This window comes from Myxine glutinosa, chromosome 7 (genome assembly GCF_964187855.1).
Source record: "Myxine glutinosa chromosome 7, kmMyxGlut1.1, whole genome shotgun sequence".
NCBI lineage: Eukaryota > Metazoa > Chordata > Myxini > Myxiniformes > Myxinidae > Myxine > Myxine glutinosa.
Window position 1 is genome coordinate 36864565 of NC_136267.1, and position 18950 is coordinate 36883514.

The following is an 18950-nucleotide window of genomic DNA, read 5'->3' on the forward strand; positions in this document are numbered from 1 at the left end:
AAGCTGTTTCGTTGTTGTTTCTCCTTGAGGTGAAATTGTGCTCTTGCGTCTTACATAGGTGGTATAGTTAGTGATAGTTGTTTTCATTAAATGATTTTATAAATGTTATTTTTATGTGAAAGTAAGTGGAATGGATCAATGTCGGTATCAGAGACTATATGTGAAGTTAAAATACTGTAGAGAGTGTTTTAAACTTGTATGGTTTTTAGTCCTTTAAACGTCCCTAAAACAACAACCATCCAACATTGAGCACGCGCGCCGCGTGTTATGTTAACGGGAAATGTTTTGCAGGTTTATCAGTCGGCAACGCTGGATCTCACTCTCTCCGGTCACTTCGAGGGCTCATGGGGGAGGTTGCGGGGACCAGGGGGGCACGCTGTTCGCGCTCTCCTCGGCACAGGGCCGCTCAGGTGTGGCCGTTATTCGGGTGTCGGGACCTCAAGCCGGGGACACTTTGCGAGGTCTCACCGGCAGTTTCGAGCTTCCACCGGCCCGGAGTGCTCGCCTCAGGCGGCTTCGCGACCCGGCCTCAGGAGAGACGTTGGACCGTGGTCTGGTGCTCTGGTTCCCGGGTGGGTCAAATTCCTGTGCATTGTGATCATGTTCACTGTTGGAGGTATTAGAGAAATGCCAGAAACAAAAGTATATTCTTTTGACTGTCCAGACACGTGCATGAAACACAAGTTTTACAAACTATCAAACTTTCAAAATCCCTATAAACGTGTTGTCTTTAACCCTCTGGAGTCTACTATATTTGAATTTGAATGCATTTGAAGGGTCCGACGAATTACCCAAATGTAAGTGAATTTACCCAAATGTAAGTGAATTTACCCAAATGAAAACACAATGTACCCAAATGAAAGCACAATGTACCCAAATGTACCCAAATGAAAGCACAATGTACCCAAATGTAAGTCGTACTAGGTAAAGGAAGGTTATTTTATGCAGTAAAACGTTACGGTGTGCTTCTTGACGTCCAAGAAAACGAACCCTAACCCTAATTATGTTCGCATTCGTTTTCTTGTTACACCGTAACGTTTTACTGCATAAAATAACCTTCCTTTACGTCAGGGGTGGGGAACCTTTTTTCTGTCAAGGGCCATTTCGTTTTTTCGAACATCCTTCGAGGGCCATGCTAAATTATTGAATACATATATCGGACTCGCCTAATGCGATGGTTTCTCTTTGGCGAGGCGTTTGGTGTCATGTGGTAGTGATGATGATGCTACTCGCAGCTGGTTTTGCAGGTTTGGGTCAGTCGGTCTTGAGCGGAACCGAGTCTTTGCAAGAGTCAGTTTTGAAAAGAACTGCTCACAGCTGTAGGTCGTCCCAAACAGTGATGCAAACTTCAGTGCGTGTCTCCTCAGAATGGGAAAATCCTCAGCACGTACATACAGTTTGTAGAACTCGAGCAAAGGGAGGTTGTTGTACCTAGCTTTGAGCTCGTCATTGCTTTGCAGCTCAATGATTTCGTGTTGTAGGTTGTCAGGCACATCAGCTGGTTCCACATTAAACGGCGTGGCAAATATGTTCAGTTCCCTTTGTTTACTTTTCATGTCCTGGAACCTCTCTCCAAATGCCTGGAGGAGTTTTGCACACTCGGCAGCATATTCAGATGTCACAGCAGGCTTTTGTTCTTGCAGAGTGGGAAAGTGGATAGTGTGTCCCCTTTCCAGTTGCACTTGCCACAGCTTTAGTTTAGCTTCAAATGATTTCACATGTGATTGCAGAGAGCTGAGAAGCTGGTTGGGACCATGGAGCTTGGCGTTCAGCTCTGACAGGTACTTGGTAATGTCCACCATGAAGCCCAAATCACACAGCCACTTGCTATCACTGAGTTCCATGACAGGTTTCCCCTTCATCTCCATGAACTGTTTCACTTCTTCTCTCAGTGAGTAAAACCATGTGAGCATATTTCCGCGACTCAGCCACCTCACAGTGGTAAACCAGATCTCCGTACTCTGACTCTAGTTCACTCAGTATCTCCTTGAACTGGCGGCTGTTCAGCCCTCTGCTTTTGATGACGTTTATGGTGGAAACGATAGTTGTCATCACATTGTTGAGCTTCAGGGACTGTGCACACAGATTCTCTTGGTGTATGATACAGTGGCATACAACTAATTCACTTGGATCGAGACTGAGACGACTCATTTCTTTTTTGAACAATGCAGTCAATCCCTTTTGCGCGCCAACCATGGCTGGGGTTCCATCCGTGGCCAGGCCACTTAACTTGTCAAACTGCAGTTCGAATTTGTTCATAGCCAAAACAACTTGCTCAAACAAATCCTCACCTTTGGTGGTGCCATGCATGGCTTGCAAAGACAGCAACTCCTCCCTCGTATCAAACTCAGCTGTAATCCCCCGCACAAAAATGGCTAGTTGGGCGGTGTTTGTTATGTCCGTTGTCTCATCGCAGGCCAGAGAGAAAAACTGGAAATCTCTTGCGGTGTCCTTCAGTGTTTTCTCAATATCTTGTGCCATGTCAGTAATCCGATCTGAGACAGTTCTTCGAGACAAACTGACACTTTGGAACAATTTTACTTTGTCCGGTGCGAGCAGCTCCTCAGCGGCAACAAGGCACTCCTTCACAAATTCTCCCTCTGAATGCGGCATCAGCTTCTTAGCGATTAGCTCACTCACCACAAAACTAGCATGCGGTGTTGTCTCGGTCAGATTGTGGTCTTATGAAGACTGCTTGTTGAGCACCAAAACTCCGCCGAAGAACGTTAACTTTATCCAAGCGCATTTGTCCTTTCAACTCGTCCAGTTTAGCATGTTTCGAGCTGTAATGACGCTCGAGGTTGGCCTTTTTCATCACCGAGAGCGCTTCCCGACAAACTAGGCATACTGGCTTGCCTTTTACTTCCACAAAGAAATAATCGTTTGCCCATTTCTCTTGGAAAGCGCGACATTCCGCATCTACCTTTCTTTTCTTGTTAGTCGCCATGTTTGCATATACTGAATGAAATGATGACATGAGATCACGCGATCACTTGACTGTCCGGAAGGTCGCATATCGCAGTTACGATTGTCCGGAACTCACTTGACTGTCCGGAAGGTCGCATATCGCAGTTACGATTAATCGCAAATTCGTTTTAATTTGATGGCAATTATTCTGTTAGCGCCAACATATTTTGCCAAAGTCAAATAAATGAATAAGTTCTCAAATGTGCCGTCCGAGGCAGCGTCTGCTCGCCACGTTCGGCATTCGTTGACTGTTACAACACGTGAAAGCTCGCTCCTCTCTGATTGGTTGAATCGTTTTTGGCCATAACTTGGTTACCCTTTGTCCGATTAATTTAAAACCTTGAAAAGGAGAGATTACTGGAATTATAGATAGATGAATTGCCTCGCGGGCCGGATCAAACGGTCTCGCGGGCCGTATACGGCCCGGAGGCCGGAGGTTCCCCACCCCAGCTTTACGTAGTACGACTTACATTTGGGTACATTGTGCTTTCATTTGGGTACATTTGGGTACATTGTGCTTTCATTTGGGTAATTCGTCGGACCGCATTTGAATGCGGTTAGAGCCGATAAATTCGGCTTGTAGACTCCAGAGGGTTAATAATAATAAAACGATGGTATTCGTAAAATACTTTTTGAATTCAACTTTGTGCGAGCCAACTCTTCTGTTTTTGAAAGCTTTTTTTTCTTTGATCCAATATAGCTGCCAGACCACGTGAGCGATGACATCACAAGTTTATATTCTCTCATATAATTGTTGTCTAGTTCACACTCAAATTTCAAGCTGATCAGATTAAGCGTTGCCCCTGGCGAATTATGACGTCATAATTAAGGCACCAATAACATCGTTAACACTTATTCCCCATGCGGAGTTCTTTACAATGAGCCATGTTCAATTTTTTTTTAATTTGCAATGAGTGGTTTTGGAGATGTGGAGTTGCAACGATTTTTGTTTTCCAAGATGGTGCCTGTACCACGTTATATATGACGTCATAGTTATTATTAAAATATTATACAGGAGGTGGTGCACCGATGGTGAAAATTTTGTGTCCATCAGACAAACGGTTGCAGAGAAAATAAATTCATACTGATCGGATGAAGCATTATACTTGTCGAATTATGATGTCATAACGAAGGTTGAACTTACTTGAAGGTTGAACGAAGGTTTAACGAAGGTTGAACAACGAAGGTTGAATTGAGTACCAGTTCACTGGTAATTCCCTGTTTGTCGTTGAAGGCGGCAAAAAGGGTTGGCGTCAGGAAGGGCATCCGGCCGTAAAACATTGCTTCAAAAAGGGGACCAAAAAACAACAACTACCACGGTCCCCGAAAAGGCCAACCCCCGCTTTGCGGGAAAAAATGGCCTCTAAACGGTGGTTTATTTTTTTTAACGAAGGTACTCATGACACCATCATTAACATGTTTTATTACCCATAGCGAGTACTTGACAATGAGCCATGTTTCAAATTTTTCCATGAGCGGTTTCAGAGAAAGAGATGCGAAGTTTTTTGATTTTTCCAAGATGGCACCTGTAGCATGTGACCTATGACGTCATAATTATTAAAATAATTCTGCAGGAGGAGGCACTCGTATGGTGAAAATTGTCAATCGGACCAACCAACGATTGCCGAGAAAATGAATTTTTTAAATGCAGACACGTACGCAACCGATCAACTAAGCCTGCTTTTTGCTTCGCAAGCGCAGGGTACAAATGTAGAAAGCATCTCAAAATGCAAAGCCCATCCGTGTCCGCTTTGCACTCAAACGAAACTTGATGAAAACAACTTTTAAAAAATGATATATTTATTCATTAGTTTTTTCCATGTTATCATAAATAAAAGGTTTGTAGAAAATTTGATGACAAAAGGTCAAATGGTAGAAAAAAAAAGAAGCACAGAAGCGATTACAAAACTCAGCCGTCTCGTGCTGCTTAGCGGCAGATGGGTTGATAAATTATAAAGCCTACAGAGGGGTGCCAGGACCCATGAATGAATGAATGAATGATCGTTTTAAGGCCATTTTCCCCGCTAGAGTGGGGGTTAGCCTTGCGGGCCCCATGACAATCATGGTTCCCTGTTTGAGGCAATGTTTTTTAAAACCAGGTGCCAGGACCCATGATCAAACGTAATATATATATATCTACAGTCACGTAAAAAAGTAAGTACACCCCATAAACTTTTTCAACATATTTCAACATACAGCTATTTGATCTTCATTTCAACGATATTGATAGTTAAAGGTGATATAATATAACAAATATCATGAAACATTTACATTTTGTAGTCCATTGTATAATTTAAATAAACATAAATGCAAATTTCGCATGTGGAAAAAGTAAGTACACCCCTATATTTATCACTACTTCAAATACCTAAAATTAGAATCAGGTGCACCAGGTCAGGTGCAAATGATTAGGACATCGTGAAAGAGGATCTTGGAGGAACCTGTCTTATTTAAACCTCAGACATTTAGTTTGGTTTGCTCTTTGTTGTTGAAGCGTGCGGCGTCACCATTCCTAGATCAAAAGAGCTCTCTGAGGCCTTCAGAAAGAAGGTTATAGATGCCTACGAGTCTGGGAAGGGATTTAAAAAGATCTCCAAACAATTTGAAATCGATCATTCGACTGCAGAAGATCATCTACAAGTGGAGAAGATTCCAAACAACTGCCAACCTGTTCAGGCCAGGCCACCCCAGCAAGTTCAGCCCGAGAGCAGACCGCAATATGCTGAAAGAAGTCTAAGAACCCCAGAATGTCATCACGGGACCTACAGGTAGCTCTTACCACTGCTGATGTCAAAGTGCACGAGTCTACCATTAGAAAGAGGCTGCACAAATTTGATCTGCATGGGAGGTGTGCCAGGACGAAACCTTTGCTGTCCAGAAAGAACATCAGGGCAAGACTAAAGTTTGCCAATGAACACCGAGGCAAAGACCAGCACTTCTGGAACAATGTGCTCTGGACAGATGAGTCAAAGGTAGAGCTATTTGGCCACAGTACCAGAAGACATGTTTGGCGAAAACCAAAGACAGCATTCGACCACAAGAACCTGATACCAACTGTAAAGCATGGTGGTGGAAATATTATGGTTTGGGGCAGCTTTGCTGCATCAGGGCCTGTGCAGCTCACCATCATATAATCCACAATGAATTCTTCATTGTACCAGAGGGTGCTTGAGCATAATGTGAGGCCATCTGTTGGAAAGTTGAAGGTCAACCAATGGTGGACCTTGCAACATGACAATGACCCTAAACATACCAGTAAATCCACCAAGGAATGGCTGAAAAGAAAGAAATGGATGGTTCTGTAATGGCCAAGTCAAAGCCTGGATCTAAATCCCATCGAGATGTTGTGGGGGGATTTGAAATGAGCTGTGCATGCAAGAAACCCCTCAAACATCGCACAGCTGAAAGTATTCTGCATGGAGGAGTGGGCAAAAATTTCTCCCAGTCGATGTCAGAAACTGGTAGACAGTTATAAGAAACGCCTACTTGAGGTTGTTTCTGCCAAAGGGGGCAATACCACCTATTAGAGCCAAGGGTGTACTTACTTTTTCCACATGTGAAATTTGCTTTCATGTTTATTTAAATTATACAATGGACTACAAAATGTAAATGTTTCATGATATTTGTGATATATCACCTTTATCTATCAATATTGTTGAAATGAAGATCAAATAGCTGTATGTTGAAATATGTTGAAAAGGTCAAAACTTTACATGGGGTGTACTTACTTTTTCACGTGACTGTGTATATGTATATATATATATATATATATATATATATATATATATATATATATATATATATTAGGGTGGTCCTCAAATGTAAACATTAACTTTTCTAAAGTGCTTTTCCATTTTTTTATTACACCTGTAGAGAGAACAAATTGGGTAAAATTTCATTTCATTTTGAAAACTTTTACCACTGTCACATGCCCCCTGCTAATCTGCTAATCAGCACTATACAGAAATTATTTCGGTTTGTTTCAGTTATGATGGCGAGTGCAAGTACTTCAAGAAGAGCAACCAGAAAAAAGAACCATGTGTGGCTGATAGGCTGCCATATTGAAAAACTACCAGAAACTCGGCTCCCATCTTGGCAAGAGATTCTGCAGCGATACTTTAAGCTACATCATGCTGAGAAATTGGACATAAGCAGTGCCGCAACAACTGTTGTTCGTGAGACATTATGCATCTGGGAGAAAGCACGGATCCCCACTGCAGATGAGCGGAATATCATTGCAAAACTAGAGAGAAAAGTAGAACAATACAGATCCATCCTGAAAGGAAAGAGCTGGCGATCTGTCCCTCAGATAAAGAAAGAAGAGCAGTTTCAAACCGGTCTACGTGACTTATTTGACATTGCTCATGTTGATGTCCTTGATCTGATCAAAATACCAGAGGACCGTGAATTCCTTAAGGCACAACGGGAGCCAGGTCGACGGGGCTTTATGGTTGGTGTTGACAAGGTGCTAGCAGGAAAAGAGGAGCGGACACATCAACGCGACAAGGTGTTGACTGAAAGAGAGCAGCATGAAAAAGAGAAGCACGCAGCCTGAGAGGAGACTCTTGAGCTAGCATCATCAACAGACAGCAGTGCTGAAGCCAGTGATCATGACGACTCTGCTGTTCTATCTGCTTCAAAGAGGCAGAGCCGAAAGCGTGCAAGTAGCATTGTTATACCGGACCTAACAGCAGCTCTCGACCGCACCAAGGTTAGCGATCGATCAGCTGTTCACATCTTGTCAGCAGCAGCCTCTGCTCTGGGACACGACCCTTCAGAGTTGGCCATCAACCGCACATCGATCAGGAAATCCAGGCGGATCCAATGGAAGACAATTGCAGGTGACATCCAGGCATCCTATGCTCCAAACACAAGTCTGGTAGTTCATTCGGACGGCAAGCTCCTTCCAGACGATGGGACTAAAAAAGTTGATCGCCTTCCTGTCATTGTCAGTGACCCACAAGGAACTGGAAAGCTTCTGGGTGTGCCAAAGCTACTAGCAGGAACTGGACTAGCAACAGCTGCTGCTGTTATGCAATGCCTCGAAGAATGGCATTTGCAAGACATGGTGGCAGGTATGAGCTTTGACACGACAGCCAGCAACACTGGTTCAGCACTTGGTGCGTGCACTATTTTGCAGCAAAAGCTTGGACGACCACTACTACATTTTGCATGCCGGCATCACATTCTGGAACTAGTGGTAGAGGCAGCAATGGCAGCATTCAAACCATTTCTTGGTCCATCAAAGGACCTGAGATAGCCGTCTTCAAGCGTTTCCAGTCAAACTGGAATTCCATTGACCAAAGCAAGTTTAAGCCAATGATGCCTGATGACCTGGACTCTGGAGTTTCAGGTTTATTTTTAAGTTGCAAAGAAGATGTCGTTTCATTCTGCATCCAGAAACTGGAATCGGGCCAACTACGAGTTGTTGAGTGGCATCGCCATCAGTTCCCCAACGCAAAGAAGATAAGGAGGAAATAATTTACCACAGAACTTATTAATGAGGAATCAATGGTCTGGAGGACTCTTACTCTGTGTGTTTACTATGATTGTCATACATTCTTACTGATTTGGAATTACATCTGAGTGTTTGGTTATTAAAAACAATTTTGTGTGTCGATACTGAAACATTGTAATTTTCAACCCAAGTGTGACAGTATTAAATAAAGTCGTATAGAAACCATCTTTGGCACATTTCATTTTTTCACAATAAGGAACAGTTTTAGCAACAAGCACCTGAAAAAAGTCCAATTTTATTTTTTGGTGTACATTTGAGGACCACCCTAATATATATATATATATATATATATATATATATATATATATATATATATATATATATTCCAGCTTCACCAAGGAGACTTTCCCTCTCTTCAACTCGTACATCAGGACTCAGACAAGTGGATATGTTCTGCCTTCACTACAGAAGACAATGAGGTGACTTGATTGAAGAGTCCACAAGATCATCAAAGGCTTAGTATCCACGGATCCCGAGCACTTCTTTGTTCCAGCGATTTATCATGAAACTCGAGGCGAAAATCTGAAGTTGTTTAAGGAGAGGAGTTATCTGGCTCTACGAAAGAACTATTTCAGCTAAAGCAAAGCGTAACTTGCCAACATGCAGAGGTGCTCCGTTAGCAAGTGGCTCGCTTACAGCTCAATATGCACTCTTTTTAGTCCCTTGCTCCTGCCAAGCGGCTTGCAAAGCTGTTGATACAGAATGGCTGGCTTGGCAAGCGATAGCAGGAAATGGCAAGCTGTTTGCTGATGGAGCATGCCACTTTGACACACACACACACACACACACACACACACACACACACACACATGTTTTTTCATTTCTGTTCCTTACAATTCTATCCCTCTTTCATTCACAGACACACACACACACACACACACTTAATTAATTGTACAGTATCGGTTGTTCCTAAACTTAAATAATTTAAAGGATTGTTGTAAATGATGTTAATTCATTAACACACACACTTGCAATGCCAAACCCTGTCTCCCGCTGCGTGGTTGGATGCGTTAATAATAATATAATCACTTTTCTTACAGGCCCTCATAGTTTCACAGGCGAGGACTCGTGTGAGTTCCACGTCCACGGTGGCTCCGCAGTTATCTGTGGAGTCCTTGAAGCCCTAGGTATTCTCACCTGGTAATCACACCATGACTGCATCCCTTTATTTCACAGACGCTTCCTTCATCACATCTGCGTTGCCATCGAAGCATCATTTCATTTTCCTTCGATGAGAACTGAATGCATGTAGAATCTCTCACACAATACCTGAAGGAACTCCATTTCATCCTGATTTCTAAATGACTTGTGACTTTGAGGGTTTTTAGGCTCGATTGCCTTTGATTTCACTTTTGCCTTTTTAAAAGGCTCCCTGCCTGGCCTGCGTCCTGCTGAACCGGGAGCATTTGCACGCCGTGCCTTCTTCCATGGAAAGCTGGAGCTGACTGCCATAGAAGGCCTTGGTGACCTCGTACAGGCTGAGACGGCCGCGCAACGTCGTCAAGCCCTCCGTCAGCTTGACGGAGAACTGGGAAAGTTGTACAATGCCTGGAGAGAGCGATTGGCCAAGGTTGGGGTTAATATATAAATGAATGAGGGGAGTTGATCATGAAAGCGAGGGGGGTGGGGAGTGGGATGGGTGATGATAAATAAAATGATGGTGTTATTACTTTCCTCTTAATTATCATCACCAGTTTTGAGGCTTATGAAGTCTTTACAACTTTTATCAAATGGAAAACTGGAGGAATTCATGTTTCGAGCTGGTATTAAAGGAATACTGCACTTTGGTTCTCGATTTCCCAGTAAACTACCAGACTCGGTGGTGACATGGTTGGAGCGTCCGCTCCGAGTCTGGGAGGTTGATCGTTCGAACCACCCACTTCCTCGAGTGGTGCATGCCGTTTCCTTGCTTGATGTTCCGTTTTGTGATAACATCATGGACAATCCCCATGGGTTGGCATCCTTGAGGAGGATATTTATCCTCAGGAAATGCCCTGTTGAGTGCGCTGAGAAAGGAGTCGCCATTGTTGTGGCGCCGCTTGTACGCGGAGTTCCCCGGGAAGTGACAGCACTTCCTCCAAGTTCAGTGGCTGTGTTTGTCCCGTGTCACAGTCCTATGTTGTGTCTCGTGTATCCATCTGTATGTACATGTGTGTCACAGCTCCACTACGGGCCTTAAATCCTGTCAAACCAAATGCTGTTTGCAGTGTTTGGCGCATGTGGAAGCTTACATCGACTTCAATGAAGATGACAACATAGAGGACAACGTTTTGGATGAAGGTGAGTTTGAATCGACCTGCTTTTCATGATTATTATTATTATTATTATTATTATTATTATTATTATTATTATTTGCATTGCAATGAGGGTCATGGCGCTGATTGTTCACGAGGAAATGGCAGATGTTTTGTGACGTTGATGACAGTATCTGTCTCTCCCACATGATTTAGTAACCAGTCATTGGAATCCTAGAGAACGTAGAACGGATGAGGACGTAACGAAACGAAAGGAACAGTAGAAAAAGAGGAGAAACACCAGCAGGTGGGGGGTTGAGGACAAAATATAGGGAGACTTGGACAAATAAGGGATATGGGGAAGAATGAGGGGCAGGGGTGGGACAGGTTGGATGCAAGAGCAAACTCTCATGAAGGAAAAACTGGATATTTGGAAAGGTGGGCTTTTGGGATGGTTAATGGGGGTAGACGAGATCAAAGTTTTGGATTGGGGATGATCCAGGATGATGGTGAACAGGTGCCCTGAAGACCTCGGGGTGAAGATTGAGATTGAGTACAATGTGGTAGTTGATGCCACAGGCAGGGAAAACGGTGGAACAAATGAGTGGAGGTGAGCAGTTATCCTGAATTTTGGTAGTTTCACCTGAACGGGATTGTTGATGGATCGTGTGTGCCCAACAGAAACTTGGAGGAAACAAAGCATGGGAAGAGCAGAGGGTTCAAGACAGGGAAAGGACACGGTAGAAGACAGAGAGACCACCGACCTGGCTGTGATGGGAAAGTGATAGGCCCATCGACTCGGCTTCATCGTGGGGTATTCCAATAATCTTGAAGGCCTTGGTTTCCATAGTATCAAACTGAGCAAGGCAAGGGCATCAGCCAAGAGAGGAGAGCAATACTCCACCAAGCCCTTTTTTGTCAAGGCTCAAGGAAGGGGTAGAACGTATAACGCATCAGGGTGCAACGTCAAAAAAGGAACAGCAGAGAGAGGGGGGGGGGGGGGGGAAATGCCAACAGCAGGGCCGAGGGAGAAAACAGTCTGGGCCGGATAAACAAGGGATGCAGGCAATGATGACGGGTAGGAGAGAATGCCTTGTAGGTGGATGGGAGTTCAGGTGTGTCAGGATGGACTGCATGACAGATGATGTCCAGTTGGTGACTGTCTTTGGAGGCCAACTTAGAAATGTGGTTTGCCCAATAAAGATCATGGCTGATCATGAGAACCATTCACTGGAGACTTTTAATTATTGGGGTTAAATCCTTGATGAAGGGGAAATGGATCTCTGATGGCTTGGACGTACCAATGGTGTGCGATTGGACTTGTCCAAGACAACTCATCGGTGTTTACTTTTGTTGTTAAAGAATGACTACCAAGAGAGGATTGGTTGTTTCATTTGGCAGTCCTGTTTGCATTGTACCTTCAGTGGCCATGGAGCTTGCTGCATTGAGACTGGAGATCGAGGCACACCTCGAGGACGGTTGGCGAGGCGAGCGCCTGAGGTCCGGTCTTGATGTGGTGATTGCTGGTGCCACCAATGCTGGCAAAAGCAGCCTTCTTAATGCACTGTGTATGGGAGTGGGGAAGGGACATGGGGGATGGGAAGTGTGTGTGGAGAGCATGGAACTGTGAGGAGTAAAATAAATAATGTAATTTCAATATAATACACCGGTGTCACCTCGCCCAACATTGAAAGTCTTTTGTTGGTAACTTATTGGAAGTTGATTGTGGAAGAGGGAGATTTAAGGTGAGACAATGTTGTTCCTTCTCCAAAATGGCAGGCAAACGCCCAGTTGCCATTGTGACACCAATTGCTGGAACAACACGTGATGTCCTTGAGACAACATTGGACCTTTCAGGTTTTCCTGTAATGCTGAGTGACACCGCTGGACTACGTGCCTCTTTGGACCCCGTGGAGAGAGAAGGTGTTCGCCGTGCCCTGCAGAGGTAAGAGATATTGTCCAGGTGTAATGACTTACTTTTACTGATAATGTCTTCCTTCATCTCCACCCATTACCCCCTCCCCATCACACCTCTCCCCTTCTTCCTGTCGCCTCCCCTCCTCTCCCTTGGCACTCCCCACACCCATTGTCGCTCCCACACCCCTTATTACTTCTCCTCTCTCGCACACCCTTCCCTAAAACACCATTTTCTCTGAACACCCTCAATCTTCCCTTATCACTCTCCTCTCTTCCCTCTGCTCTTCCCTTGTCACTCTCCTCTCTTCCCTCATCACCCTCTCTTCCCTTATGACTCCCCCTCTCTTCCCTTATGACCCCTTCCATTATCATCATCCTTCCTCCCTTATCACCAGCTCCCATTATCCATCCGTACCCCCCCCCCCCCCCCCCCATGCTTCCGCTATCACCACCACCCCTCCAGACTTGAATGGTATAACTTCACAGTATTTTTTTTTGTTGTTTTGTAACTCTTAATTCTCCATTCTTCTCGTCCTGCTTTTCCGCATTGAAAGACTGAACCGAGCAGATGTCGTGGTAGTTGTAGTAGATGTAATGGAGGTGGATATGGAGCACCCAGTTGCTGCTCTCCAGAACTATGTCAAGAAAGTTCTCCAAGATAAATGGGAAGAGGAAGAGGAGGAGCAACAAGAGGAAGGCAAGGAATGCACAGACCACTATTGGACATCTTCCACGACAGTACAAGCAGTCTGGCAAACAACAAAGGGACAACCGAGGCTGGAAAAGGAGCTTTGCCCGCCACAGGACAGAGAGGTTCTTTTGGTCTTGAACAAAGTGGATCTCCTGGACTCCTTTCAGGTTGAGAACTTGAGGAACAAACTTGACTCCACCCTCCCTGAGACGTCCTTCATCTCGTGCAAGACCGGTGACAGCCTGGACACGTTCGTGAGCGCACTTAAGGTCAAGATTGAAACAATGTGAGTGGTGCGGTAATCTACTATATGAGAGAGCCGTTGGTCTGTCTGTCTGTGTGTCTGTGTCGCCATTTTTCTCAGAGATGGCTGAACGGATTTTCGTCAAACTTTCAGAGGTTCATCAGTGAGTGCCTGGGAGTGTTTTAGGCAAAAAAAAATTTTAGAATTTTTTTTTGGATATTTAGAAAAATCGCTCGATAGTGACTAAGCCGTTTTGATTAATGACATATACAAGTACACATTCTAATAAATAAATACAAAACAATTACTAGACATTTGAACACAAGTAATAAAATGATTCCGGAAGCGGTCAAAGTTGGTAGTAAGGCTTCTTCTTCTTCTTGATGTCATCATACTTGACTCAGAAGCGTGATCAACGGCACATTCAGGAGCATATATTCAACGAAAAGGTGAAATTATGATTTGACATTTGTGATGGATTCTGATTTGGATGTAATTGCTTTTACATTATATTTTCTCTCATTTCAAATATGTTAGTTTCTTTTTCTCGAGCAACGCCGGGTACTCCAGTTATAAACACATATACTTTACTCGGTATACAAATACAACTTTTTGTCTGGGGGGGTAACATAGGCTATGTGGCCACGGCCTCATGCGGGGGAGTGGGGCAGGGAGAGGAGCGTAAATTCTCTATGTAAATGTGTACCGTGTAGCAGTGATGGTGGCAGAGGGTATTACAATTTCCTTTTTTTATCTGGGCAACACTGAAGTTAAAGCACTCTTTGCATGGGTAAATTTTTTCTCCTCATCCCCTCTCCCCCAAAACGGAGGGGCCTGTCAAAGCCACCCCCCTCCCTCCCACCATCCCCCCAAAGATGTATATGTATTATATCTTTCCCGTCCCTCTCCCCTTACCTCTCGCATCCCTCCCCCTTCCACTCCCCCCCACTCCCTCACTCCTCACCCCTGCCTCTCCTGCCTCCTCCCTCCCCCCCTGGCCAGGCAACGCCAGGTACTCCTGCTTGTGTGAGATACAAGGAAAGTATTTTCGATTTAATAATTGGTACAAATTTTCTGAACGAAACAATTTTTTTTACTTTGTAAGTTTTGTACTTTTTGTACATACCCTCAGCTCATCTATCTGGTGGAACGTGGATGTGTGTGACCTCTACTATAAATTGGTGTGTGTGTGTGTGTGTGTGTGTGTGTGTGTGTGTGTGTGTGTGTGTGTGTGTGTGTGTGTGTGTGTGTGTGTGTGTGTGTGTGTGTGTGTGTGTGTGTGTGTGTGTGTGTGTGTGTGTGTGTGTGTGTGTGTGTGTGTGTGTGTGTGTGTGTGTGTGTGTGTCGGCCTTAGCTGAAGTACCCGGCGTTGGCCTTAGGAGTGGGGAGGAGTACGAGGGATGGCGGGAGGGGAGGAGGAGAAATTTACCAGTGCAAGGAGTGCTTTAACCTCAGCGTTGCCCAGGTTAAAAAGTGAATTGAAATACGCTCTGCCGCCACCACCAGATGGCGCAACAGCATACGCATCTACATAGAGAATTTATGGCTCACCCAGCCCCCACGCCCCCGTGTGAGGCCATGACCACATGGCCTATGTTATCCCCACACAAAGTTGTATTTGTACCCTGTTTGGAGTTTGTAGCTTAAAATATGTCAGCTTTGACGGGAGTCAGCTTTGAGGAGGAGGGGGGTGTAGGGGGGAGAATTGGAGAAAGATGGTAGGGGGGGGGGGATTATGAAGGGGAGGGGTTGGGGGGAGGTTATGAAGGGTAGGGGTTGGGGGAGATTATGAAGGGGAGGGGTGGGGGGGGGGGGGAGTTTAGAAAGTGGATGATTAATGAAAAACAAACATTTATTACAAACTGGGTTTTTGCGATTTTCAAGTCAGAGATCCGTTTAAAAACGATAGAGGAGGGGTGGAATGAAGGTGTTTCGATAATGTAGAAAGGACTGATTGTAAGATTGAATTTTTTTTGAAGTGGAATGCATTGAATAGGAAATTGAAAAAAGCCTTTTAAATAGGAAGAAAAACAGCATATTGTAATATACCACTGAATAAAACACTGCAGGGGAAAGTTTAAACGTATTTAAATAATATTTAAACAAAACCGTGAAAAACAATCTGGGAAAAGTCCCTGAAGTGAGGACGTGGATTTGAGAAAGAAGGAGAAAGGGTTGAATGAGTATGGTGGAAACTCGAGTTTGAAAGGTGGAAGAAAATGGAGATAAAGGGGGTGGGGCACAAGGGGGCGAGAGAACAAGCACGTGTCCACGAGGAGAGAGAGAAACAATAGTTGTTTTTTTTTGTATTTAAAACGTTAGACAAAGGGTAAGATGTTCGTGGGAGGTAGGGGGAGAAAAGAAAATCAAAGGAACAAGCAAATACAGTGAAGGAAAGAACTTATATTCACAAAATACCGACGGGGACGGGAGCCGAGAGAGACCAGGCCGCGTTGAGGTGCAAACAAAAACGTCTAATTACACACGTTTGCAATAATTACAAAACTAAATAGAAACGCACAATAACACATACGCAATAAAATAACCAGTGAAAATTTGACAAAGACACGAAAGGGGAAATACTCAAACTTTGATGTCGTGGAGAGAGAGATGTTGTGTTTCTTTCTAAATCATGTGCAAACAATTGAATTGGCCACAGCTGAAGTCCAATCATGTTATGGAGACATCTCAAGGTTGATCAAATAAATTAGATGCACTTGAGCTTAATTTGGGGTGTCATCGCAAAGGGGTTGAATACTTAACGCAAGACATTTCAGCTTTTCATTTTTAATTATTTTGTAAAGATTTCTAAAGAAAAAACAAAAATCCAATTTGACATTATGGGGTATTATATGTAGATCAGTGATAAGAAAATCTCGATTAAATCCACCTTAAATTCAAGCTGTAACACAACAAAATGTGAAAAAAGTCAAGGGGTGTGAATACTTTCTGAAGGCTATGCGTCGTTTTTGGTCTGATCTCCCAAAGGTGAAGAATCATTTTTAAAATTCCATTAGCCAGATCCGGATCTTCATCAAAATCTATTCATTTCGTCCTTGTCACATTCCCAACCTCTCCACTAAATTTCGTCTGAATCCGTCTCCAGCTTTTTGAGATATCCTGTTTACAAACAGACAGACAGTCAAGGGTGAAGACAACCTCCACCCACCTTCGGTGGTGGGAGTAATTAGACGCCTACTTTAACATTAAGGTGAGGCTGGTGCTTTCTGAACACCCTTCGTAATGCTTGTTACCCTGCGCTCGCGAAGCAAAAAGCGGGGTTAAGCATTCAGGTGCATACTTGTGCTGTACGTGTCTGCATTAAAATAAAATTATTTTCTCGGCAACCGTTGGCCCGATTGACATGAAATTTTCACCATCGGAGCGCCTCCGCCTGTGGAATATTATAATGATAATCTTGACGTCATAGGTCATGTGGTACAGGCGCCATCTTGGAAAAACCGAAAAATGTTGCACCTCTATCTCCAAAACCGCTGCATGGAAAAAATTGAAACATGGCTCATTGTATATAACTCCATATGGGGAATATGTGTTAACGATGACGTCATTGGTGCCATAATTATGACGTCATAATTCGACAGGGACAACTCTTCGTGTGATCAGTTTGAAATGTATTGAGCGGGATCTATGCAGCAATTATATAGAGAATATAAATTTATGATGTCATCGCTCACGTGGTCTGGCAGGCATATTGGATCAAAGAAAAACAATGTTCAAAAACAGAAGAGTTGGCTCACAATAAGTTGACTGCGCAGGATAAGTATTCTATGAATACCATCTAGTTCATTCATTTCATGCTTTCTTTCATTGGGAAATCACAAATTGAAAAACCCTCCAAATGCAAGACCTTCAGGTGTCGAGATTAACAGTAGAAGAGGTTAAAGAACCAATTTTACCATTGAAACAATGATGACGCAATGTACTGTGCTTATTGGTAATGCACGTGATGTCATTGTGCGTGCTTTCATTTCCGGTAATCCCCTGCCGACATGTCGTTGTGCAAGCAGGTGTGGTGATCCTCTCACCCACAACCCGAGTTTGACCCAAGCGCGGCATCGCACACACCTCGTCCACTGCCTGGTGGCCATCAAGCGCTACCAAGAACGATGTGGACGTCTTGATGGACAATTGGATTTGGATTCGGACAGGCGTCCGAGTACAGCACGTGACGCAGAGCCTGACCTGGCGATCGAGGCTTCGAAGCTCCGTGGGGCGATGCACCAACTCGGACACATTACCGGTCACGTGACTCCCACGGAGGTTCTGGACATTATATTTCGAGATTTCTGCATTGGCAAATAATGTGTGTTGTAAGTTGTTCGGGGTAAAGGGTGGAGGGGCCCGGTTTGTGAGCAGTTCATGAGGAGCTTGTGGATGCGAGTTTCCCTGTACAGGTATAAATAGTTGTTATTTTTTCTCGTTCCAGGTTGATTTGATTTCATTACTTCCGCCACCGAAGATTATGTTTCACACCTGTTTGTCTGTGCGTCTGTGAGCAGGATGTCTCAAAAAGTTATGTGAAAGTATATCTAATTGTAACTCAGCTCATTTTCTTCCATGTGCAAGTATTGTATTGTTGTTGTTTTATGCTGCCCCAGGTGTTCCATAACACTTTTAATGATGACTGGTGGAAACAATTAAAGCACAACCCTCCAGTTTCATGTATTCCTCATATTAAGTTAACTTGTTACCTCCGCCACCAAAGGTCGATGGAGGTTATGTTTTCACCCCTATCTGTCTGGCCGTTTGTTTGTGAACAAAATATCTCAAAAAGTTGTGGACTGATTCGGACCAGATTTGGCAGAGATGTAGCGTATGTGACGAGGACGAAATGATTCGATTTTGGTGAAGATCCGGATTCGGATCCGGCTAGTAGAATTTTTTAAAGTGATTCTTCACCATAGGGAGATGGGGCCAAAAACGATACATAGCAGGATATCTCAAAAGGTTATGGACGGATTTGGACGAAACTTGTTGGACAGGTTAGGTGTCTGACGAGGACTATTCGATTCGATTTTGGTGAAGATCTGAATATGGATTCGGATATGAGAATTATTTAATTTTTGTAAGTGATTCTTCACCATTGGGAGATAGGGCCAAAACGATACATAGCAGGATATCTCAAAGTTATGAACGGATTCGGATGACACTTGGTGGACAGGTTGGGTGTGTGATGGGGAATAATTGATTCAATTTTGGTGAAGATCCGGATCCTGAAATGATTCTTTGCCATTGAGAAATTCGGCCAAAAACCATCGCAACCATCGCAGCCATTTGTATCTACGTCGGGTTTTGTGTCCAGAATTCACTCAATTCGATGGTTTTTTAAAAATGTTGAACATTTTCCACAGAATCTCA

General features: G+C 43.9%; 1 protein-coding gene across 2 annotated transcripts; it reads left to right on the forward strand.

Moving 5' to 3' along the window:
• The first annotated feature begins 203 nt into the window (after nt 1-203).
• GTPBP3 (GTP binding protein 3, mitochondrial) lies at nt 204-18247 on the forward strand. 2 transcript variants are annotated; one of them, XM_068122089.2, is made up of 8 exons: nt 211-572; nt 9526-9612; nt 9853-10055; nt 10693-10765; nt 12144-12287; nt 12499-12664; nt 13191-13613; nt 17600-18247. In XM_068122089.2, exons 1-8 carry the CDS (start codon nt 281-283, stop codon nt 17892-17894), a joined length of 1683 nt encoding a protein of 560 aa, XP_067978190.2. In that variant the 5' UTR covers nt 211-280; the 3' UTR covers nt 17895-18247. The 2 variants fall into 2 exon arrangements, with proteins under 2 accessions (XP_067978191.2, XP_067978190.2); XM_068122090.2 differs by lacking the exon at nt 13191-13613 and having other exon boundaries at nt 204-572; nt 17600-18028.
• The last annotated feature ends 703 nt before the right edge of the window (nt 18248-18950 follow it).